The sequence below is a fragment of the Oncorhynchus kisutch genome, linkage group LG2 (genome assembly GCF_002021735.2).
Source record: "Oncorhynchus kisutch isolate 150728-3 linkage group LG2, Okis_V2, whole genome shotgun sequence".
NCBI classification, from domain to species: domain Eukaryota; kingdom Metazoa; phylum Chordata; class Actinopteri; order Salmoniformes; family Salmonidae; genus Oncorhynchus; species Oncorhynchus kisutch.
Window position 1 is genome coordinate 29601591 of NC_034175.2, and position 25713 is coordinate 29627303.

Consider the following 25713-nt stretch of genomic DNA (forward strand, 5'->3'; position numbering starts at 1 on the left):
GAGTTAGCGGGAAAACCAGTAAAAATGCAGCTGGACACGAGCGTCTGTATCTCTGGTTCCAGAGAGACTCTACAAAGACAAACTGAAAGAGTGCCCTCTTCAGCCCGCGTCCATCCGCCTTTCTTCATACACTGGTGACACTATTCCTGTGTTAGGGCAGATCCAGGTACCAGTCCGCTATGAGGGGAAGGAGTGGACGCTACCGTTTGTCATTGTTAAAGGAGAAAAATCAGCCTTGTTAGGCAGAAACTGGCTACAAAAGATCAAGTTGAACTGGGGAGAAATCTTCAGTCTCAGAAATGACAAACCAGTGAGTCAGGCTACACTCACTAACATGCTGGAGACGCACAAAGAACTTTTCAAAGATGGCTACGGTGAAATACAAGACTTCACAGCAAAAGTCAGAGTGCAAGAAGGAACCAAGCCTATCTTTCACAAACCACGTCCGGTTCCCTATGCTCTTAAGGAAGCAGTAGAGAAGGAACTGGAACGCCTACAGAAGAATAACATAATCACAAAAGTATCGAGGAGCGACTGGGCCGCTCCGATTGTTGTAGTCCCAAAGAAAGACAAGACCGTCAGAATGTGCGGTGACTACAAGGTCAGAGTAAATCGCTGCATACTACCAGAGGAATATCCACTACCAAACGCTGAAGATCTGTTTGCCACTCTAGCTGGTGGGAAGGTTTTCAGTAAGCTGGACCTGGCATTCGCTTATCAGCAACTGAAGCTGGATCCGGAGTCAGAACAGTATCTGACCATCAATACACACAAGGGGCTATTCAGATTCAATCGCTTGGCCTATGGAATCTCGACAGCTCCAGCGATATTCCAACAAACAATGGATCAGATCTTGGACGGTATAGACCATGTTGTGTGCTTCATGGACGACATCCTCGTGTCAGCACCAACCATTGGAGAGCACCTTGTAGTGCTGGACAAAGTGATGTCAAGACTGGAGAAATACGGAGTGAGAATGAAACGCAGCAAGTGTGAGTTCCTCCAGGACTCAGTGGAGTATCTCGGATACAAGATTGATGCACAAGGCCTGCACCCAACCAACAGCAAGGTGGAAGCAATCGTAAACGCACCAGCACCCACAAATATCTCAGAGCTGAGGTCATTTTTGGGGCTCCTGAACTATTACGGGAAAGTTTGTGGCAAACTTGTCCACATTGTTGCATCCGCTTCACCAACTGCTGCAGGCCGATACAAAGTGGAATTGGTCCCCACAATGCGAAGAAGCATTCAAGACTTGCAAACAGCATCTGCTAAAGAGCAAGTGGCTTGCCCACTACAACACAGAGATGAAGCTGAGACTCGCGTGTGATGCATCTCCATACGGAGTAGGAGCCGTCATCTCACATGTTCTACCGTCAGGTGAAGAACACCCTATTGCATTTGCATCAAGGACTCTGTCACCAAGTGAGAAAAATTATGCTCAAATTGAGAAGGAAGCCCTGAGCATAATATTCGGAGTGAAGCAGTTTCACAAATACCTCTACGGAAGGAAGTTCCAACTGCTGACAGATCACAAGCCTCTGTTGGCCATCCTTGGACCAAAATCAGCTATACCAACCCTTGCTGCACTTCGAATGCAACGTTGGGCTCTGATATGGTTAGCCTACGACTACGAGATTGAGTACAGACGATCCAGTGATCATGCAAATGCCGATGCACTATCGAGACTACCGTGCAATAGTGACTCCGACAGTGAAGATGATAGAGCAGTCTTCCAGATCTCTCTCATTGATGAACTGCCCATATCTGCTTCTGACATAGCAGAGGAAACGAGGAAAGACCCAGTGCTTTCCAAAGTCTTGGACTTAACATTAGGCGGTTGGCCAACCTTCGTAAATGACGATAACCTTCGTCCATTCATCGACAAGAAAGACCAGTTGTCCACTGATCAAGGGTGTGTTCTGTGGGGATCAAGGGTGGTGGTACCTCACAAATTCTAGAGGAGACTGCTATCTGACCTGCATGAGGGACATCCAGGGATCACTCGAACGAAAGCACTCGCTCGCAGTTATCTGTGGTGGCCTGGACTGGATCAGGACATTCAACAGCATATGTAGGCCACTGCTCACCTTGTGAAGCTGTTCGCAACAAGCCTGCTGCTGCACCTCTTCATCCATGGTCGTGGGCTGCTACACCTTGGGAACGCATCCATGTGGATTACGCCGAAATTGACAAGCAACATTTCCTTGTTGTCGTCGATGTCCATTCCAAGTGGATGGAAGTGTTCCCTACTCAACTGACCACAGCTGAGAAGACCATCAATCTTCTCAGACACCTGTTTGCATCCTTTGGACTAGTCAAGGAGCTCGTATCGGACAATGGCCCCCCGTTCACGTCAAACGATTTTGAAATGTTTCTCAAGAACAACGGAGTAAGGCACATCCTGTCACCACCTTACCATCCGGCATCAAACGGAGCAGCGGAGAGAGCCGTGCAAACCTTTAAGAAGGCCTGGACTAGACTCGAGGTTCAGTCTGTGCCCACCCACCAAAGGATTCCGCGGTTCCTGTTTACTTACCGTAACACCCCACACACAGTAACAGAATGTACATCAGCTGAACTGTTTCTGAAACGCCAACCACGCACCCGCCTGACATTGTTGAAACCAGACTTGTCAAGCACTGTGGCAAAGCACCAGCTACAGCAGAAGAAAGCTCATGACAGACACTCAAAGACTGTCAGAGAATTCAAAGAGGAAGAGAGGGTGATGGTACGTGATTTCAGACTCCCCAAGCGCCTGTGGAACTCAGGTGTGATCTTGCAACGCAGAGTGGTCATCGTCAGGTCAACGTTCATGTGGATCATCTGCTTCGGTCCAACGCCCCAGCAGAGACACGACGAGAGAACAAGAACAATAACGACCCCCAGGACTATTCTCCTGACTGTGGACGTACGGGAGAGACCGAGCCTGACCTTCCACCCGAACCTGGCCCACCACAGGAAGCCCAGGAGGAGCGGAGATATCCTATTCGACAGCGAAGGGCACCTCAAAAGCTTGACCTGTGAGTTGAGCTGGTTAAGGAGGAGGACCGTAAAACAAACACTTTAATATTTCATAGATAAAAGGAAAGAAAAAGGACATTACCTGGGTTAGTTATTAGGACACAAACTCCATCTTCGGGGCAGAATAATCCCCTGGATTTGTGCTGGGCTCTGAAAACTCTGCTTCAACCCAGTAGTTGAAAATGTTTAAGAATGCATTGTTCAGATATTACCTAACATATTTACCTTGTTCTCTGGGAGTTAAACACTATGGGGGAGGAGTGTAGTATCTGGGATCTACATCTGTTTATATTAGTTACTGTGCTATTACTAAGCAGTAATGCATTACGGCAGTGTTACGTTACTACGCCTAATAGGAAATGCACATGCGCACTGGGGTGCCGGGAACTGTAGAGCACGAGGGGTTTTGACTAAACGAAAACTAACTGTACTTCCGTCTCCTGCCTGGTCATTTCTCCACAACACAAATATTACAGGCTGGACATGCCGAGAGATGAGTTTGGATCGTTCTGCCACGTAGCATGCTTCTGTCTATAAAATGAGCTGCTCAGTTTGTGTAGATAATCCTTGCTACCGTGGCTTTTTTGAAAGATATAGTAGCCATGGATAACTGCAGAAGTGTTGCTACTGCGCTCAACAACATTGCTGAATTTAGCATACAATATCGACAAAGATCAGTGGGGAAAAGTTGTGTTGGACCACTTTCTAGAGGACGATCATGCCTGCTGACTCTGACTCTGAAATTAATCAGACGATGTGGAAATCCCTGACTTGGGTAACAACATTTTCTTTGAACCAGACATTGGAGTCTAATAATAAAAGTGATGGGGAAGAAACAGCGATCAACAGTGTTGTTGTCACGGGAAGAATCTGACCAATTTTTGAAATCAGTGGAATGCGTGGCTGGCATTTGATTGCATCCATGACAGAGAGGGAGAAAAATATGATGATTATTTTCACATTGCACACGGTCAGTGTGAACCGGAGTGACTTGCAGTGTGAACCGGAGTGACTTGACACAACGGGCCAAGCAAGCTGTACAAACAACACAGGACATCTTACTTCATTAAAGAGTTTAGCAAAATGTTCCAATATTATACATTTCAAATTTCATCAAAGTTGCAAGTTAAAGTGTACGGTTAGCTAGCTAGGGAATGTTAGCTGGCTAGCTCGCTAACTAACATTACGTGTATGATTAGTGTAGTAATATTATTAATATCTCACAAATCCATTTGCATTGCTAGTTATAGCCTGTTAGCTTTAGCTACCTGTAGATTGATACTACAGCATTTCATGCATGGTGGCTAGCTATGACAATCTGTTCGTTTTTCTAGTTATGTTTGGGTTGGGATTATGGTTCATTGTTTAGCTAGCAAACTACATGTTTAAACAAAAGAATCCACTTCACCAGATGATTACATGACCTATAAAGTTAGCCATGTGTGGGCCTCCCGAGAGGCGCAGCGTTCTAATGCACTGCATCGCACTGCTTGAGCCGTCACTACATATCCGGGTTCGTTCCCGGGCTGTGTCGCAGCCGTCTGTGACCGGGACACCCATGAGGTGGTGCACAATTGGCCCAGCGTTGTCTGGGTTAGCGGAGGGTTTCGGCCGGGATGTCCTTGTCCCATCGCGCTCTAGCGAATCCTGTGGCGGGCCGGGCATATGCACGCTGACATGTTCGCCAGTTGTACTGTGTTTCTTCCGACACATTGGCGTGGCTGGCTTCCGGGTTAAGCAAGCAGTGTGTCAAGAACCATTGCGCCTTGGCATGGTCATGTCGGAGGACGAGTGGCTCTCATCCTGCGCCTCTCCCGAGTCTGTATGGGAGTTGCAGCAAGGGGACAACACTAACTACCAATTTGATATCACAAAATGTGAGAAAACGGCGTAAAAAATAAAAGTTAGCCAGGTGTATCTGGGGGTGATTACGGCCGGTAGTATTGAAAATGTTAAATACACTACCTTACGCACTCTGTTTAGCACATGGCCTCACGTAAATCCTTAAAGAGATGGGTTGAGCTAAGGCTTAAGAGGGTGTGAATGATGCTGATTGGGTCTAGACAAGGAAGAGCTCTCCAGCAGATGTACCAAAATATTTAAGGGCTATTTTCTCAAAAGTGGGGTTGCAAGTTTATCAACTTTCAAAGAAGAATTGCTTTCTCATTGCTCCTCAACTGTAGTGTATGTGTTACGGCTTTCTTCCGTTGAAGGAGAGTTGGACCAAAATGCAGCGTGGTTAATTCGATACATGTGTAATGAAGAATAAACACTAACAATACAAAACAATAAACGGAACGTGAAAACCTATACAGCCTATCTGGTGAATACAAACACTGAGACAGGAACAATCACCCACGAAACACTCAAAGAATATGGCTGCCTAAATATGGTTCACAATCAGTGACAACGAGAATCACCTGCCTCTGATTGAGAACTGCCTCAGGCAACCATAGACTTTGCTAGAACACCCCACTAAGCCACAATCCCAAAACCTACGAAAAAAACCCATACATAAACACAACACAAAATAAACCCATGTCACACCCTGGCCTGACCAAATAAATATAGAAAACACAAAATACTAAGACCAGGGCGTGACAGTATGATATACCATTTTCTAGAGTCTACTTTCATCCAATGTAAAAAAAGTAAAAATCACATTTTGTAGCATAAGACTGAAAAGAGGTGGTCGGTCAAAAATGTTATTTTATGTGCAAAAATATTCAAGTCCATTTTTCTATTTGCAGTGTAAGTAAGCTATACCAGTTTACTCTTACTGGTGGCCCAAAATATACATTATCTGAAAGCCATGCCCAGAATAGGCCACACCTCCTGAAAATAACCTAAGGATTGCTGTGACAACTCAACTGATGGTTTGAAGAAACAACTGACGGTCAAATAAACCCATGTTTGGATAATACAAACAACCTAAAATGTTGGGTTATTCACACAACCCAACTGGCAAAATAACCCAGCATGAGTTCTGTCCACCCAGCGCTGTGTTACCAAATAACCTAAATTGAGCTGTTTTTAACCCAGCAGTTTTTAGAGTGCATGGAATCTCATTCCACTGCTATATGCTGATGACACCCAGCCGTATGTAAAAAACTGCCCAAAGTCCTACTGACTCATGTGCCTTGAGTAGATAAGGGCATGGATGAAGCAAAACTTCCTTCAATTGAACAGCATCAAAAGAGGCCCTACTTGTTGGCACCCCCCACCAGTTCCATCACTCACCAATAACGCAGCTCACCATTGCAGGACAGAACATCCCTCCCCCTCAGTTGCCAATCTGGGTGTAAAAGCTGGATTCCTCCCTGACCTTTTTGACAGCGACATCAAACAACTGTGTAAAGCGTCATTCTATCACAGCTAGAAATTTGCCAAACTCTGTCCCACCCTCACTCAGTCTGATGCAGAGAAGCTTGTCCATGCCTTTATCTCCTGAAGGCTGCACTACTGCAATGCACTCTTCATCGGTATCCCTGGCAGGAGTCTCCAGATGCGATGCTCCAATACATCCAGAGCAGCGCTGCCAGGATCCTGATAAGAGTGCGGAAACACCATCATATCACTCCCGTTATGTCATCTCTACACTTGCTCCCCGTCTCATTCCAGATTGAATTCAAAACCCTCCTGCTGACTTTCTAGTGTATTCATGGCAATGCCCCTTCTTATCTCAAAGAAGTGCTCTCCCTCCATAACCCCACCCGAACCCTCAGGTCAAGTGATAGCCTGCTCCTCCACGTCCCCAGGACCAAGCTCCTTGGGGGATCGGGCTTTCAGCTCGACGGCCCGCAGCCTCTGGAATGACCCCTGAAGGCACCACAGACTATGGGTTCCTTTAAGACGCGCCTAAAGATCTTTCTCTTTAGGAAGGCTTTCTGTTGATAGCTGTGCTGCTTGGTGCGCTTGTCCCTTGTAGCGTCAGCTGTGGTCTTTGTGTCAGTTGCCTATTCTAGTTGTGTCCATTTGTTACATTTTAAATTTTATGCACTTTGAGATTATTCTGTATAATGAAAGTGCCTTACAAATGTAATCTATTATTATTATTATTATTATTATTATTGTGAGCCAGATAGAAGTAATGCTACAGTAGACTCCCCATTGTGATGTAGTGACCAGTACGATACATTGGATTTTCTAAGTTTCAGTTCAGTCTGGCTTTCCAGATATGTACTCCTCAAATATGTTTGAGTATCTCAAAAAGGCTGCTTTTTCTTGAGGTTAATCTCCTGGAGATGTGCTGTAAAACCTTAAATGACACATGGTTTAGTTTTGTTGACATTTGCCTTGGACCCAAGGCACTTACAAAGAAACTCATGATCAGAGGGAAAGGGGGTTTGAAAATGAAATGAAATACCAAAAGTGCCTGTGTCACTTTTGGATTTACTCTGTCACTGTGATCCCCTTGGATAACATGGGTAGAGGAGAGAAAGAAAGAGAGAGTCCCTACAGATGGAGTGTGAGAAAGGAGTGCAGAGTGAGAGAGACACGTACTCTATACTGACCCCACCAGTTTGTAGTCTAGCGAGAATTAATGCTAGGGGTAGATATTATGTTATATACCTCTATTACTTGTCTTCTGTCATGTTGCTTGAGTGACTCGAGTGCCACAGCTATGACACAGGCAGGATTGGTGGCGTGTCCAGTAAGTTTTATGATGCTCTATTCAACTTCTTCTAGTCTTTCCCTCACTGTAGATGTGATCTCTTGCAAACAACATTAGTTGACCACTGACCACCTGCAGATGGGCAGAATCAAAAGAGGATAGATCTAGGGCTACAATGGGTGTCGGACATGCCACAGTGTTCTCGACCTTGTATCCTTGCTCTTAGTCGCTCCGCTCCAGTGGTATTTCTCTCTGCCTCCCAGGAAAAGCTGCCAGACATACACATAGCCAGGCATTGAGAGGCCTTCCTCATGGTCCCTTCTCAGCCTGAGCCTCAGCCTCAGGTCCTAATGTGCAGTCTCCCATCACTGTGGGCACAACATGCCTTCCTCTGCATATAAATTAGCAAATTAGCTTTTCAAATAGCCTTTGTAGGTGTCTGGTATCGTTCTCCACTCCAAAGAAAACTTCAGCACAAGTTACAGTATGTGACAAAAAAGGAAGCAGGTGTTGACGCCCATGCCAGGTGACACCCATCTTATCTTGATAATTACACTGATTTGTTTTATGCTCCTTAAGATTTACACTACCGTTCAAAAGTTTGGGGTCACTTAGAAATGTCCTTGTTTTTGAAAGACAAGTAATAAAATAACTTAAAATTGATCAGAAATACAGTGTAGACATTGTTAATGTTGTAAATGACTATTGTAGCTGGAAACGGCTGATTTTTTATGGAATATCTACATAGGCGTACAGAGGCCCATTATCAGCAACCATCACTCCTGTGTTCCAATGGCACGTTGTGTTAGCTAATCCAAGTTTATAATTTTAAAAGGCAAATTGATCATTTGAAAACCCTTTTGCAATTATGTTAGCACAGCTGAAATCTGTTGTCCTTATTAAAGCAGCAATAAAACTGGCCTTCTTTAGACTAGTTGAGTGTCTGGAGCATCAGCATTTGTGGGTTTGATTACAGGCTCAAAATGGCCAAAAACAAATAACTTTCTTCTGAAACTCATCAGTCTATTCTTGTTCTGAGAAATGAAAGCTATTCCATGCGAGAAATTGCCAATAAACTGAAGATCTCGTACAACGCTGTGTACTACTCCCTTCACAGAACAGCGCAAACTGTCTCTAACCTGAATAGAAAGAGGAGTGGGAGGCCCCGGTGCACAACGGAACAAGAGGACAAGTACATTAGTATCTAGTTTGAGAAACAGACACCTCACAAGTCCTCATCTGGCAGCTTCATTAAATAGTACCCTGAAAATACCAGTCTCAATGTCAACAGTGAAGAGGTGACTCCGGCATGCTGTGCAGCATGCAGAATTGCAAAGAAAAAGCCATATCTCAGACTGGCCAATAAAAATAAAAGATTAAGATGGCCAAAACAACACAGATGCTGGACAGAGAAAGATTGGGAAAAAGTGTTATGGAGGAGTGCTTGACGCCATCTGTCAAGCATGGTGGAGGCAATGTGATGTTCTGGGGGAGTTTTGGTGGTGGTAAAGCGGGAGATTTGTACAGGGTAAAAGATCTCGAAGAAGGAAGGCTATCACTCCATTTTGCAACGCCATGCCATACCCTGTGGACGGTGCTTAATTGGAGCCAATTTCCTCCTACAACAGGACAATGACAGTAGGAACTATTCAGGGAAGGAGCAGTCAGCTTGTATTCCGTCTATAATGGAGTGGCTAGCACAGTCACCAGATCTCAACCTATTGAGCTGTTGTGAGAGCAGCTTGACCATATGGTACGTAAGAAGTGCCCATCAAGCCAATCCAACTTGTGGGAGGTGCTTTAGGACGCATGGGGTGAAATCTCTTCAGATTACCTCAACAAATTGACAACTAGATTGCCAAAGATCAGCAAGTATGTAATTGCTCCAAATGGAGGATTCTTTGACGAAAGCAAAGTTTGAAGGACACAATTATTAATAACCTTGTCAACGTCTTGACTGTATTTCCTATTAATTTTGCAACTAATTTCATGTATGTTTTCATGGAAAAAAAGGACATTCCTAAGTGACCCCAAATTTTTGACCGGTAGTGTACTTTGCTTTCGGGATCCACTTATAACTCTGTTCTTATCTCCTCTGGATATAGAGAGCAGTAACGTGTCTCCTTCTCAAATTGGAAATGGACTGCATGCAGGGATGATGAGGGGAGGCAGCATATCAATCTGAGCCTGTTTGGAGAAAAAAACAACCCTCCAGATCAACTGAAAATAGACCGACTTGACAAGGATGGGGGAGGAAATGGGATAATTAAAAGTAGCTCATCAGTGGTGTTAACTGAGATATCCTCAGAGACAGAAAATCCAAATTGTATCCGTAAAGTTCATAGAAACATGTCAAATGATGTTTATATTCAATTCTCAGGTAGTTTTTTTAGCCTAAATGATCTATAATATTTCAACCGGACAATAACGTCATCAATATAAAAGGTAAACAAGAAATGCACATGCGCCTGTGAATAAAATCTGCGTCACGTTAGGGTCCACTCGTTCAGACTGGTCTTACACCCTCATTTATAAGAATACAAGCCTGAAACTATTTCTAAAGACTATTGACATCTAGTGGAAGGCATAGGAACTGCAAATGGAGTCCTAAGTCAATGGATACTGAAATGGCATTGAATAGAAAACTACAAAACCAAAAAGAAACTACTTCCTGAAGGATTTTTCTCAGGTTTTCACCTGCTAAATCAGTTCTGTTATCCTCTAGTGACACCCCATCCCGTGAACGGGACCGTTGTCATCACCTGACACTAATTAGCATAACGCAACGGACATAAATCTTCCTAGAAAATCTTCCTATTCATGAAAATCACAAGTGAAAGATTTTGGAACACAGCTTAGCCTTTTGTTAATCACCCTGTCATCTCAGATTTTCAAAATATGCTTTAAAGCGAAAGCTAGACAAGCATTTGTGTAAGTTTATCGATAGCCTAGCATAGCATTATGCCTTGCTAGCAGCAGGCAAACTTGTCACGAAAATCAATAAAGCAATCAAATTCAATTGTTTACCTTTGATGAACTTCAGATGTTTTCACTCATGAGACTCCCAGGTAGATAGCAAATGTTCCTTTTTTCCCAAAATATTATTTTTGTAGGCGAAATAGCTCCGCTTGTTCTTCACGTTTGGCTGAGAAATCGACCGGAAATTGCGGTCACGACAACGCCGAAAAATATTCCAAATTAGCTCCATAATATCAACAGAAACATGGCAAACGTTGTTTAAAATCAATCCTCAAGGTGTTTTTCAAATATCTATTCGATAATATATCCACCGAGACAATTGGTTTCTCAGTAGAAGCGATTGGAATAATGGCTACCTCTGTACTTTAAGTGATATTTTCTCCGGGAGCATCATGTGACCATTGCGCAATGTAGCCCCCTACGGGTATTCTTCAACATAAATGTGTAACACTACATCACAATGCTGTAGACACCTTGGGGAATACGTAGAAAGCGTAAGCTGGTTCATAGCACGCACATTCACAGCTAAATGGGGACTCATTGGCACGCAGCGCTTTCAAAATATGGGTCACTTCCGGATTGGATTTTTCTCAGGCTTTCGCCTGCAACATCAGTTTTGTTATACTCACAGACAATATCTTTACAGTTTTGGAAACGTTAGAGTGTTTTCTATCCAAAGGTGTCAATTATATGCATATTCTAGCATCTTGTCCTGAAAAAATATCCCGTTTTAAAACGGGAACGTTTTTTTCCCAAAAATGAAAATACTGCCCCTAGAGTCGCAACAGGTTATACTCAGACACTATTTTAACAGTTTTGAAAACTTTAGAGTGTTTTCTCTTCATCCAAAATTCTGAATGTTGCCCCCTACCCTAGAAAGGTTAAACTCAGTTTTTCCCAATTCCTGACATTTAATCCCAGTAAAAATTCCCTGTTTTAGGTCAGTTAGGATCAACACTTTATTTTACGAATGTGAAATGTCAGGATAATAGTAGAGAAAATGATTTATTTCAGCTTTAATTTCTGAGTTTAAATGTATTTGGCTAAGGTGTATGTAAACTTCCGACTTCAAATGTATGTCCGTAAACACACCAGCTAGCTGGTCTGCGCATGCTCTGAGGGCGTGGCTAAGGATGCCGTCTGGGCCGACAGACTTGAGTGTTAACACGCTTAAATGTCTTACGTTGGAGAAGGAGAGCCCACAGTCCTTGGTAGCAGGCCACGTCGGTTGGCCACGTTGTGTTATCCTCAAAGTGGATTAAGAAGGGGTTCTTCTACATAGAATATTATGTTATATGTAGAAGAACCCCTTCTAAGAAAGTCCCAGGACAATGTTTCTAAAATACTGTTAAACTCATATAGTTGCTGTCACAGAATCCGAACTACACACAGTTGTCACTGACTAGTTGGATATTCATTTTTCAATGAGCAAACCCTTTCTGTACTTACAGCATTTATATAAAATCATTTTTCAGGTTTTTGCTTTGGTGGAACCTTTTCATTTTTATTTACATTTGCAACTGTTTATGTCAAATTGTTTTGCGTTCTACTTCAAGCCCTGTTTGTCCTGAAAATGAAATGGTAAAACACTTAATTGTCAGGTTAAATTTAAGGGCTGTCATACATATGAGTGTATGACAAACCTTAAGAGACTGAGGAGGATTGGAGCTGTCTTTAAACTATTAAATGTTTTTATTTAATGTAAAAACAATTGGCCTCCGAGACATCACAGCAGCATCTGAGGTCACCCCCCATCCTAAATTGGTCAGGGCAGGTCAAAAGCTTTCCACTTTGATGCTTGCCCATGTAGACTCCAATGCGTCCCACAGTTGGCTGGATGTCCTTTTGAAACATTTTTGATAAATACGGGAAACTGTTGAGTGTGAAGAACCCAGCAGCAGTGCAGTTCTTGACATACTCAAACCGCTGAACAAACAACCATACCCTGTTCAAATGTCCTTAAATATGTTGTTTTGCCCATTCACATTGCCCACACACACAATCAATGTCTCAATTGTCTCAAGGCTTAAAACATCTTCTTTAACCTGTCTCCCCCTTCATCTACACTGATTTGAAGTGGATTTAACAAGTGACAGAAAATAAGGGACCTTTCATCTTGTAACGGTTCTCTTTAGTTGAAGGAGACGACCAAAATGCGGTGTGTAGATTGCGATCAATGTTAATTAAACTGAAGCAACACGAATCTAAATACAAACACTACAAAACAATAAACATAACGAAAACCGAAACAGCCTAAAACTGGTGCAAATAAACACAGAACAAGGACACTGAGGACAATCATCCACGGCACACTCAAAGAATATGGCTGCCTAAATATGGTTCCCAATCAGAGACAACGATAAACACCTGCCTCTGATTGAGAACCACTTCAGACAGCCATATACTTAACTAGAACACCCCACTAAGCTACAATCCCAATACTAACACACCACATACAAAAACCCATGCCACACCCTGGCCTGACCAAATAAATGAAGATAAACACAAAATACTTTGACCAGGGCGTGACACATTTGGATTCACCTGGTCAGTCTATGTCATGGAAAGACCAAGTGTTCCTAACTATTCAACTCAAAGACAAAGGATGAGTGCAGGGGAGCAGCCTGTCGAGGGAGCCAGATACATTATTTAATTTTGTAAGTCAGTGGGGATGGATGGAGAAACCAGGGGAGTGCTGGGAGAGCTCCTATACTGAGAATAAATACACCTGTCTATGGGTGATGCACGAGGAGCCGCACTCTCTGCAATGTAAATTAGACACGCAACCTTGCCAACCACTCTCTTCCTGTAACTGCCTCTGGTGTTACACACGAGACACCATCTGGATCCAGCTATATGGACCCCATATAGTGTGAAGATGTGTGCATGGGTAAGTGTCCCTATGCACGTAACAGTGAAGAATGTATGAGAGGTAAAAAAGGTGTCTCTCCACTGGTCTCTCAGTTTTAGTCGTGTGGACAGCTAGGTAGCATATCCTCATTTCATTTATTTCCCAGGTGGCTTGGCGGTACCAGCATTTATTTTAAATGGTGGGGATTCTTTACCTTTAGCGCCTGTAAACGAGTTAGAACTGAGGGCGGATGCTGAGAGATGAGAGGGGCGTGAAGGCTGAGAAAAAGTTGGTGAATTGGTTAAAGTTGTTAAAGTTGCAAATTAAATTTTTGTTTGGGCTTTGTGCGTGGATTTGTGTGTGCTTGCGTGTGTGTGTAATTGGGTGGTGGTGTTGGTTAGGATCTGCTTTGGCACTTGGTTTGTTTTATGTAACATAAGCAGCATTTTCTGCAAGACTCTATCCAAGTGGAAAGTGTCTGTCTCCTTAAATGAGCGAAGACACACTATACCCCGAGTACAGCATATGGAAATAGAGTGGATGATCGGAGATTCACTAACAAAGCCCAATGTGCATAGCAAACACCTCATTATATAGCAAGGCAGGCGTGTCACAAAACAGATGAGCAAAGACATATGACATCTAATTTGTGAAGCTACGTATGACATCGAGAATTGACCAATGCAGGGAGACAGACAGCCCAATCCCTGCTGGAATGCACATATCAAAGTTAGGCCACAGAGTTTTCCATATCTCCTGGCAAGATGGTGGCAACCTGGAGGTGATGTTGAACAAATTGTCCCCCCCTCGACATCTTTATTCAGTGACATTGTATCCTTGTGAGCTTCTAACAACATTCTCTATTTTGTTTGCAACCTTGCTCTTTCTTTTGCTAATAACCCGAGAGTCATGGCAACAGTACCAGTGGATGTGTGAAGTTATTTTGATTACTGGGAAGCTGATGAGGTCATGTTTTTTCATAAAGGGGATTTAGGTTAATATATTATCTTATGAATAGATGGTTAAGTATTATAATTTACACAGAAGACTAGTTCTGAGCATTGTTGAGCAGGCAAGAATGTTAAGATACAAAAACAGAATGTACAGTATTAATGTGTTCCATTTCATTTGAAGTTTAGAAGGGTCATTTAGTTTTTCTAGGGCAGTGGTTCCCAAACTGTGGGGTGCACAGTTAATTTATTTTTTAAGAACAGTCCGGCTTTCAACTTACTCTTGAAAGTTGTAATAGTAGAATAGACAAGGTGACATTTCAAAATTTGGTAGTGCATTATCAGTATTCCTCTTGTCATATCAGTCATTGCATACCTTAGAGAGCTATTAATAACTTGTCAGAAATGGACAGGTCAACTAGCCCATGTCAGCTAACATTTTTTTGCTAGGTTTGGACATGGCAAACTACATGCTCCAAAAAATAAAGGGAACACTTAAACAACACAATGTAACTCCATGTCAATCACACTTCTGTGAAATCAAACTGTCCACTTAGGAAGCAACACTGATTGACAATACATTTCACATGCTGTTGTGCAAATGGAGTAGACAACAGATGGAAATTATAGGCAATTAGCAAGACACCCCCAATAAAGGAGTGGTTCTGCAGGTGGTGTCCACAGATCACTTCTCAGTTCCTATGCTTCCTGGCTGATGTTTTGGTCACTCATGGTGTCATGGTGTGGGGTGGCATTTCTTTGGAGGTCCGCACAGCCCTCCATGTGCTCGCCAGAGGTAGCCTGACTGCCATTAGGTACCGAGATGAGATCCTCAGACCCCTTGTGAGACCATTTGTTGGTGCGGTTGGCCCTGGGTTCCTCCTAATGCAAGACAATGCTAGACCTCATGTGGCTGGAGTGTGTCAGCAGTTCCTGCAAGAGGAAGGCATTGATGCTATGGACTGGCCCGCCCGTTCCCCAGACCTGAATCCAATTGAGCATATCTGGGACATCATGTCTTGCTCCATCCACCAACGCCACGTTGCACCCACAGACTGTCCAGGAGTTGGCGGATGCTTTAGTCCAGGTCTGGGAGGAGATCCCTCAGGAGACCATCCGCCACCTCATCAGGAGCATGCCCAGGCGTTGTAGGGAGGTCATACAGGCACGTGGAGGCCACACACACTACTGAGCCTCATTTTGACTTGTTTTAAGGACATTACATCAAAGTTGGATCAGCCTGTAATGTGGTTTTCCACTTTAATTTTTTGTGTGACTCCAAATCCATACCTCCATGGGTTGATAAATTTGATTCCATTGATCATTTTTGTGTGATTTTGTTGTCAGCACATTCAACTATGTAAAGAAAAAAGTATTTAATAAGAATATTTCATTCAGATCTAGGATGTGTTATTTTAGTGTTCCCTTTATTTTTTTGAGCAGTGTATATAGAATTGGAAGAAAATGCACTTTAAAACAAAAAAATGTTATCTGCACCCCATGGCAAAATGTGTACAATTGCAGGAAATAAGCTTTAAACCTGCAAAATGTTCTCTCCCCCCAGCAAGAGGGGGGGACTGTGTGAACAGTTTGTGTCATCAACAGTTCTTATGCCCATAGAAATAGTGGCGCGGGATGCTGGAACAGGGGCCTGAGTGAAAAAGTTTGGGAACCGCTGCTGTAGGGCGACATTTTGTTTTGTGGTTTCATTCTTAGGTCAAATATTTCACACATCTGAATCATATTACACCCATTTTAATCACACACGCTGTTAACAAATATTTAATTCCCGAAACCAAAGCAGCTCATTAAAAAGGGAGGTTGTTCTACATTTAATGAAGAAATCGATGAGTGAGCAGACACAAAACACATCCCCTCACTCCAGCCAGGAGGCTTTTAACCTTGGCACCGTCTCAAACTTGATATTTAGATTTGCGCTGTGCCCGGTACCAAATTATAATGTAATTACTTAGTAGGATAGAGACACCCCTGTCTTGGAGAGATGGGAGGGAGAGAGAGAGGGCATAATTGAAACGTGAAGGCCGGGCTGGGCCATACAGTATATAGACCAGTAGGAGCAGAAGAGAATACACTCCAGGCCTGATGCCCCGGCTCTCGCATGATGGGTTCCTGTGAGGAGAAATCAGTATGCTTCATTTATAGCTCCAGTAAAGAATAATATACTGGCAGCATTTGGATGTGTCAGGTCCCATATCTTTGGCTGTTCTATTAGAAATAGATCCCTGTGCAGGACAATTAACCTCTGGCCCTCGCCATGTGGATCCCTGCTGTAACGGCTTAGCATGAGCCAAAAATCAGCTCCCCAGGGTGAAGAAGAGGAGAAACCTAGCCCAACTCAACATTCTGTTGGCTCTCTGGCTGGGCTGCTACGACTCTCTGCTACCCATCAGGCCCAGCCAATCTCATCACAATGCTATAGAGTTTCCAGTTTTAGCATATTATCACCGAGATGTAATGTAGGTTGGAGGTGGTGAGCAAGGCTGACCACTGTGCGTTTGTGCTCCACTGAATATATATCGTCTGGCAGACTTTCAGCATGTAAGCTTAATATGGAATTCCTTTTAGTCCACAGTACGTCTCCTATCTGTTCTTAAGGGCTTGGAATGAACTCTCTAGTTAGTAGACCAACCCTTGTTTTTTTTTTATGATTGCCTGTAACATTTGAACTTCCAACAAAACAAATTTGCCAATGATCTGTAATAGTTTTGGTGTCCTCTTGTTCATCAGTAGTAAAATTGCATCAAATCTGACTTTAGTCCCTGCTGCTTGATGGCAAAATGGTCACATTTGGACCATTTTCTTAATGGTTGATTATCAAATCAAATTTTATTTGTCACATACACATGGTTAGCAGATGTTAATGCGAGTGTAGCGAAATGCTTGTGCTTCTAGTTAGAGTCCAGAATGAGCAATAATAAAGCTGTGGACCAGCAAGGTGACCTTGAGGGTCTGGTTCTGGTCATCCCCATCATTAGCCCCGATGCGTCTCTAGGCTCTCACTGTCGCGCTCCAACTCTGGCTGGCACACACTCTGGTCACGTGATGGGGGAATCGGTGGCTGCCCACTTCTAGCCTGTAATTTTCACACCACTGGGTTAATGTGTGAGATGGCAACAGATGCTGCGAGAGGAGACGGAAGCAAATTATGCCCAAGGGCCTTAAAAGCCCTGGCTATTTAAATATAATTTGAAAAAAATTTGCTTTTTGGCATGTGGAATGTAACAGGTTGTGATGTATTACAATAATAATCACAGTCCCCTGGTTGCCATCCCTCCCTCCCCAACTTTATTAGTATGTATGTTTATGTGGCTGTGCATAGGGGATGTGCGCTGTAGTTTGTTTGTGTTTTATGTGAAGGGGAATTCTTTACAAAAGCAGGGGCCAACATTGCCTTTGCCAGGGTGTGTGTGTGTGTGTGTGTGTTGCAAGGTTAGTGTTTTTATATATTTTTTAAATATATATATTTCTTATAGTTTTAAGATTTTTATTTGAAACTGAGTTTAGTTTCAGTTAGTCCAATCCATTTGGCAATTTTTTATTTAGCTAAAGTTTAATAAAAACATTTATTTTGTTTTCATATGATTTAGTTTTAGTTTTGGTGTGTGGGACAGAAAGTAGCCTATGCATGGGAGGCTAGGGGCCATTTATGTATTTTTATAGTTTTTGTGTTTTGGGGGATGTCAGTTCTTGCCACTGTGGGGTAGTAGTGGATAAGGTGATGGGTCAGGTCATAGGTTAGGTAAGGTTTAAGGGTAGACTCAGGAAGATGACATAGATGCACATAGTAAGCAGTAGTAGTGGGTCAATTACCGCAACAACCAGGAGCGTTGGAGCACAAGGGTAAACTTCTCAATTGCTGTGGTCCTGTAGTGTGCACGTTGTAGCAGCATGAAGTGCACCCGTGCACATGCGCAGATACTCTGTGTGACCGTGTGAGAGCAAAGTCTTGCATCATTGCATCATGCTGATCTAAATGCAATTCTGCATGAAAAATCCTGTGATCAAAGGTCATGAAGTTTTGACTGCAGTCAATTGCAAGTTTGTGCAGTTGCTCTATTGTCAAGCAATCATAAGTGTGTTTTTGTTTGACCCATGAGAACATGATCAAAGACATGACTGAAACAGGAACCAGTTAGCTGTGATTTACAGTGCCTTTGGAAAGTATTCAGACCCCTTGTCTTTTTCACATTTTGTTACGTTACAGCTTTATTCAAAAATGCATTCAATTATTTTTTTCCCCCTCATCAATCTACACACAATACCCCATAATGACAAAGCAAAAACAGGTTTTCAAAAGGTTTTTATAAAATTAAAAAAATGGAAAAATCTCATTGTTGAAGAACCTTTGGCAGCGATTTACAGCATCGAATCTTCATGGTTATGACTCTAAAAGCTTGGCACACCTGTATTTGGGGAGTTTCTCCCATTCTTCTCTACAGATCCTCTCAAGCTCTGTGAGGTTGAATGGGGAGTGTTGTTTGAAGGCTATTTTCAGGTCTCTCCAGAGATGTTCGGTCAAGGACATTCAGAGACTTGTCCTGAAGCCACTCCTGGATTGTCTTGGCTGTGTGCTTAGGGTCATTGGCCTGTTGCAAGGGGAACCTTCGCCGTAGTCTAAGATCCTGCACGTTCTGGAGAAATCTTCATCAAGGATCTCTATACTTTTCTCCGTTCATCTTTCCCTCGATCCTGACAAGTCTGTCAGTCCCTGCACCTGAAATACATCCCCACAGCATGATGCTGCCACCTCAATGCTTCACCGTAGGGACGTTGCCAGGTTTCCTCCAGACGTGATGCTTGGCTTTCAGGCCAAAGAGTTCAATCTTGGTTTTATCAGACCAGAGAATATTGTTTCTCATGGTCTGAGAGTCTTTAGGTGATTTTGGCAAATTCCAAGCAGGCTGTCATTTGCCTTTCACTGATGAGTGGCTTCCGTCTGGCCACTCTACCATTAAGGCCTTATTGGTGGAGTGCTGCAGAGATGGTTGTCCTTCTGGAAGGTTCTCCCATCTCCACAGAGGAACTCTATCTGGTCACCTCCCTGACCAAGGCCCTTCCCCCCAGATTGCTCAGCGGCCAGCTCTAGGAAGAGTCTTGGTGGTTAAAAATGGAGGCCACTGTGTTCTTAGGGACCTTCAATGCTGCAGACATTTTTTGGTACCCTTCCCCAGATCTGTGCCTCAACACAATCCTGCCTCGAACCCCTACGGACAATTCCTTCAACCTAGCTTGGTTTTTGCTTTGACATGCACTGTCAACAGTGGGACCTTATATAGACAGGTGGGTGCCTTTCCAAATCATGTCCAATCAATTGAATTTTCCACCGGTGAACTCCAATCAAGTTGTAGAAACATCTCAAGTATGATCAATGGAAATAGGATGCACCTGAGCTCAATTTATAGTCTCTTGGTGGAGGGTTTGAATACTTATGTAAAAATGGTATTTATGTTTTATTTTTATAAATGTACAAACATTTATATAAACCTGTTTTCTCTTTGCCATAATGGGATATTGCATGTAGATTGCTGTTTTTTTGCCATTTTAGAACAAGGCTGTAAATTAGCTAAATGGAATACTTCCCGAAGGCACTGTATGTGTACAGTGGATACATACAAATAGATTTGACATTTGAATCTCTCTCTCACTAATTGATTGTACAATGTACAGTCGTGGCCAAAGGTTTTGAGAATGACACAAATATTAATTTCCACAAAGTTTGCTGCTTCAGTGTCTTTAGATATTTTTGTCAAATGTTACTATGGAATACTGAAGTATAATTACAAGCATTTCATAAATGTCCATTTTTTTTATTGACAATTACATGAGTTGATGCAAAGAGTCAATATTTGCAGTGTTGACCCTTCTTTTTCAAGACCTCTGCAATCTGCACTGGCATGCTGTCAATTAGCTTCTGGTCCACATCCTGACTGATGTTTTGTTCCCTGAGCTACTTAATTATCACTTTTGCCTTATGGCAAGGTGCTCGGTCATGCTGGAAAAGGCATTGTTCTTCACCAAACTGTTCCTGGATGTTTGGGAGAAGTTGCTCTCGGAGGATGTGTTGGTACCATTCTTTATTCATGGCTGTGTTCTTAGGCAAAATTGTGAGTGAGCCCACTCCCTTGGCTGAGAAGCAACCCCACACATGAATGGTCTCAGGATGCTTTACTGTTGGCATGGCACAGGACTGATGGTAGCGCTCACCATGTCTTCTCCGGACAAGCTTTTTTCTGGATGCCCCAAACAATCGGAAAGGGCATTCATCAGAGAAAATGACTTTACCCCAGTCCTCAGCAGTCCAATCCCTGTACCTTTTGCAGAATATCTGTCTGTCCCTGATGTTTTTCCTGGAGACAAGTGGCTTCCTTGAGTGGCCCAGCCAGAGCCCGGCTTCAAGTGATCTCCTGCCTTATCCTCGTCATCACTCACACCTGTGTTAATGAGAGAATCACTGACATGATGTCAGCTGGTCCAGCAGGCTGGAATGCAGTGGAAATGTTTTTTGGGGGGTTCAGTTCATTTCCATGGCAAAGAGGGACTTTGCAATTAATTGGAATTCATCTGATCACTCTTCATAACATTCTGGAGTATATACAAATTGCCATCATACAAACTGAGGGAGCAGACTTTGTGAAAATTAATATTTGTGTCATTCTCAACTTTTGGCCACGACTGCACACACACAATTTTATGTTATGATTTCAGTTTGTGAGTGTGTGTAATATGAGGGTTAGATTCATGTTTATTTTCAAAATTTTCAACACTGCCATTATCTGAGCCTTGCTGTTGGAAAACCACATTAGTGTCTGACTTTCGGCAAATGCACCTCCCCTGACTTTACTCCTCGACTGTCGTCTACAGTCAGTTGCTTTAGCCTTACCACTCAAACGCTCCCAACCAATATATACGGTGCTGTTCGTGGCAACGTAATCTCGCCGAGTCTACCTTGAAATTATAAAGTCAATCTCAGTGAGACCTGACAGATTCAGAAGCTTGAAAACCCCAATACAAAAAAAGCCTTATCTAATTCACAATGGCTTTTATTTAAATTGTTTTTGAGTCAAAGATAATGGTTTCAGTATAGTCTGTTTTTCAAACGGGTTTGTTAATTATTTTATTTCAGTTTACAAATGTTTTTTTCAAGATCAGTTTTCAGTTTTAGTTTACTTTAACAACCTTAGTGTGTTGGTGAGTGAAAGTGTCAGGGGGGCTGGAGTGGAGTACAGATTGCATTGCGCCAGGCTATTAGTGTCTGGGTGAAGTGGGAAATGGATTTCCCAGTTAGTTGTCTGGCATCTTTCCCATCTCAGTTATTGAAAGAGGATCAGAGGGGATATCGTGGTGAAATATGGCCCAAACAAGCCACTACACAACAACACTGGAATAATAACTATAGTGGAAAGTTTCTGAAGTGAAGGCAGGTGTGGTTGGGGGTTGATGGTGGGTTCTCACCTACAGTACTGCAACAACCCCTTTATTCTCTATGGAGCCCCCTGTTATCATAAGGGAAGTACAAATAAGATGCAAATACTGATTTATGGTGGCAATGGCTGAAACGTGTGTCCATCTTGGGCTAAATCTATGATTCCTTTCAATCCCAGGAAATCAAATTAAATGTGATTATGTGCAAGCCATTAAAAAATATAATCCATTAATCCCTTGATATTGAAAATTTACTTCATCATGTGTGACCTCCCACTTAATGTCATCTCCTCTCTCTTTCCTCAGCAGCAGGCTGCACCTTTGATGAGGATTCTGAGCCCAGTCTGTGTGACTTCACCCAAGGCGAGGAGGATGACTTTGACTGGCAGCTCTACCGGACACACAACTCGCCCTACGCCTCTTCTGACCTCCTGCGTGGTGGGTTCCTGCTCTTATTACGTTTCAGAGTATTGAAGTTTCATCTGGTGCTAACCTGGTATCCACTATGGTATCTAATGCAAGTATCACTATCACTTTGTGGATGGGGTATCTGTACCAGAAATGATAAGAAACCAGGACTGGGGTGGTATGAGACTTCTCAAGTCTTAATGTGTGATGTTTTCCTCCCTGGATTACAATCCTTAGATAGAATGTCAATGTGCGAGCCAACAACATACACATTGGCTTTCTAAGCAGCTAGTGCCTGCTCTTCTTAGGTGTGATTTACAGTCTTTGTGCGTGTTCCCACGTGCATGTTTGCTCAAATGAGATGCTGAAGCTGTCCAGAAGCTGGGAGTGTTTAGGAAACACTCCAAAGTGTGGATGCCTTCCTATTCTATTAATGGGTAATGGGATTCAGTGTGACGTTAGAGAAACAAAATTAACTTGGATGAAAACCCCCTAAGACACCATAATTAAATAATAGAATAGGAGATAAAGTGGCAGAACAAATGGATGGCTGATAGAAAAAAAATAGATATTACGGAAGATAACAAACTGTGCTGAGAGGCAGACGACACAATGATATGACTCACTACAATCAAGCGAATGGACTAATAGGACCTTTATGAATAATTTGAGATATAATTTAACAGGGAATCATTCCGAGCCTTAAGAAACACCTCACACTCACTACATTTGATGGGGGAGACTACAGTCACTCTGAAGAAGGTCCAAAAATTCCTAAAGGGAGATGAAGTGAAGGCTCTTTTTTAATCATAATGCAGGGGATGCTGATTTCCATGAAATCACTTCATACCACCAAGCAACAAACACATTACATTCATAATTTATAACTCCAATGTTCCCAAATTGTTAAACTGCATATCTCTGTGCCCTAGGAGGAAGTCCACTGTGAGCAGCTCACCCTGCACTAACATAAAGAACATGAGCACATCTACTGCTGCTAAGCTTCCCAGTAAAGCTCATGAAGTCAATAATTTGCTAGTAACAGATGACATTCATATTATAACTATCTCTGATATTCACTTAGATAATATTTTTGATGATACAGTGGTAGCAATACAAGGTTATAACATTTACAGAAAATATAGAATTGCCAATGGTGGAGGTGTTGCTGTTTATATTCAGAACCACATTCCTGTACAGATTAGAGAGGGTGTCATGTTAAATACTGTTGAAGTAATATGGGTACAGGTTCATCTGTCTCACCTAAAGCCCATTCTTGTGGGAAGCTGCTAAAGACCACCAAGTGCTAACAGTCAATATCTGGTTAACTTCTTTGGAACTGGGGGGCAGTATTGAGTAGCTTGGATAAAAAGGTGCCCAGAGTAAACAGCCTGCTACTCAGGCCTGAAAGCTAGAATATGCATATCATTATTAGTATTGGATAGAAAACACTCCGAAGTTTCGAATGATGTCTGTGAGTATAACAGAACTCATATGGCAGGCAAAAACCTGAGAAAAAAATCCAACCCGGAAGTGGGAAATCTGAGGATTGTCGTCTTTCAAGTCATTTGCCTATCGAACATACAGTGTCTATGGGGTCATATTGAACTTCCTAAGGCTTCCCGTAGATGTCAACAGTCGTTAGAACCTTGTTTGAGGCTTCTACTGTGAAGGAGGCGGGAATGAGAGCTGATTGAGTCAGGTGTCTCATGGCGGAGTGCCATGAGCTCAGTCTCGTGCGCTCCCGTGAGAGTTGGCTGCGTTCCATTGCATTTCTACAGACAAAGGAATTCTCCAGTTGAAACATTATTGAAGATTTCTGATAAAAACATCCTAAAGATTGATTCTATACTTCGTTTGACATGTTTCTACAAACTGTAATATGACTTTTCGTATGAACTTTCGCCTGGACTTGCCCGCGCCTCGTGAGTTTGGATTGTGTACTGAACACGCAATGAACACAAAAATGAGGTAGTTGGACATAAATGGACTTTATCGAACAAAACAAACATTTATCGTTGAATTGGGATACCTGGGAGTTCATTCCGATAAGATCATCAAAGGTAAGTGAATATTTATAATGCTATTTCTGACTTCTGTTGACTCCACAACATGGCGGGTATCTGCATGGCTTGTTTTTGTGTCTGAGCGCCGTACTCAGATTATTGCATGGTGTGCTTTTTCCGGAAAGTAAAAAAAAAATCTGACACAGCGGTTACATTAAGGAGAAGTGGATCTAAAATTCCATGCATAACACTTGTATCTTTTAGCAATGTTGATTATGAGTATTTGGCTAAATTGATGTGGCTCTCTGCAAAATCACCGGTTGTTTTGGAACTACTGAACATAACGCGCCAATGTAAACTGAGATTTTTGGATGTAAATATGAAATTTACCAAACAAAACATACGTGTATTGTGTAACATAGTCCTATGAGTGTCATCTGATGAAGACCATCAAAGGTTAGTGATTCATTTGATCTCTATTTCTGCTTTTTGTGACTCCTCTCTTTGGCTGGAAAAACAGCTGTGTTTCTCTGTCACTAGGTACTGACCTAACGTAATCGTTTGGTGTGCTTTCGTCGTAAAGCCTTTTTGAAATCGGACACTGTGGCTGGATTTACAACAAGGTTATCTTTTAAAATGGTGTAAAATAGTTTGAGGAATTTTAATTACCCGATTTCTGTTGTTTTGAATTTTTGGCGCCCTGCAATTTCACTGGCTAATGAACTACACTGAAACTATCAGGTTTCAGATATGACCCAGATGCAGACAGTGTCGAAGTAACAAAAGTTTATTTCTAGTACATGGGCAGGCAAACGACAGGTCAAGGGCAGGCAGAGGTCATTAATCCAGAAAGGGTGCAAGACGTCCAGAACAGCAGGTAGTCTCAGGGTCAGGGCAGGCAGAGGTGAATAATCCAGTGAGGTGTGGCAAGGTATAGAACGGCAGGCAGGCTCAGGGTCAGGGCAGGCAGAAAGGTCAAAAACGGGAAAGACTATAAAACAGGAACAAGAACAAACAGGAGCAAGCGGACAAACGCTGGTAGGTTTCACAAAACAAACGGGCAATAGACAAACAGAGAACACCGGTATAAATACATTGGGGAAAATGGCCGACACCTGGAGAGGGGTGGAGACAAGCACAAAGACAGGTGAAACAGATCAGGGTGTGACAGAAACAAAGATAAGTGAAATAAATAATTATTGTAAAAAGCTTTGGAGCACCTTAAATTAAATTCTTGGAAAAAAGGCAAACTCAACTCTATCATTCATTGAATCAGATGGCTCATTCCTCACAAAACCAACTGATATTGCCAATTACTTAATTTTGTTCATTGGCAAGATTAGCAAATTTAGGCATGACATATATCTGACCAAATTCTGAAATATAAGTATTGTAATTTTAAATTCCGTATAGTGAGTGTGGAAGAGGTGAAAAAAT

The 25713-nt window shown here is 42.6% G+C and overlaps 1 protein-coding gene across 12 annotated transcripts in view; it reads left to right on the forward strand.

Moving 5' to 3' along the window:
• ptprub (protein tyrosine phosphatase receptor type Ub) overlaps positions 1-25713 on the forward strand; it is a 350658-nt gene that overhangs the window by 63585 nt on the left and 261360 nt on the right. For 10 of the 12 annotated variants that reach the window (XM_031793010.1, XM_031793031.1, XM_031792998.1 and 7 more), the window contains exon 2: positions 22169-22300. In XM_031793010.1, the coding sequence (XP_031648870.1) occupies positions 22169-22300 (132 nt within the window). The remainder of the gene's footprint in view (positions 1-22168; positions 22301-25713) is intronic. The other 2 variants (XM_031793002.1, XM_031793040.1) reach the window with 1 other exon arrangement.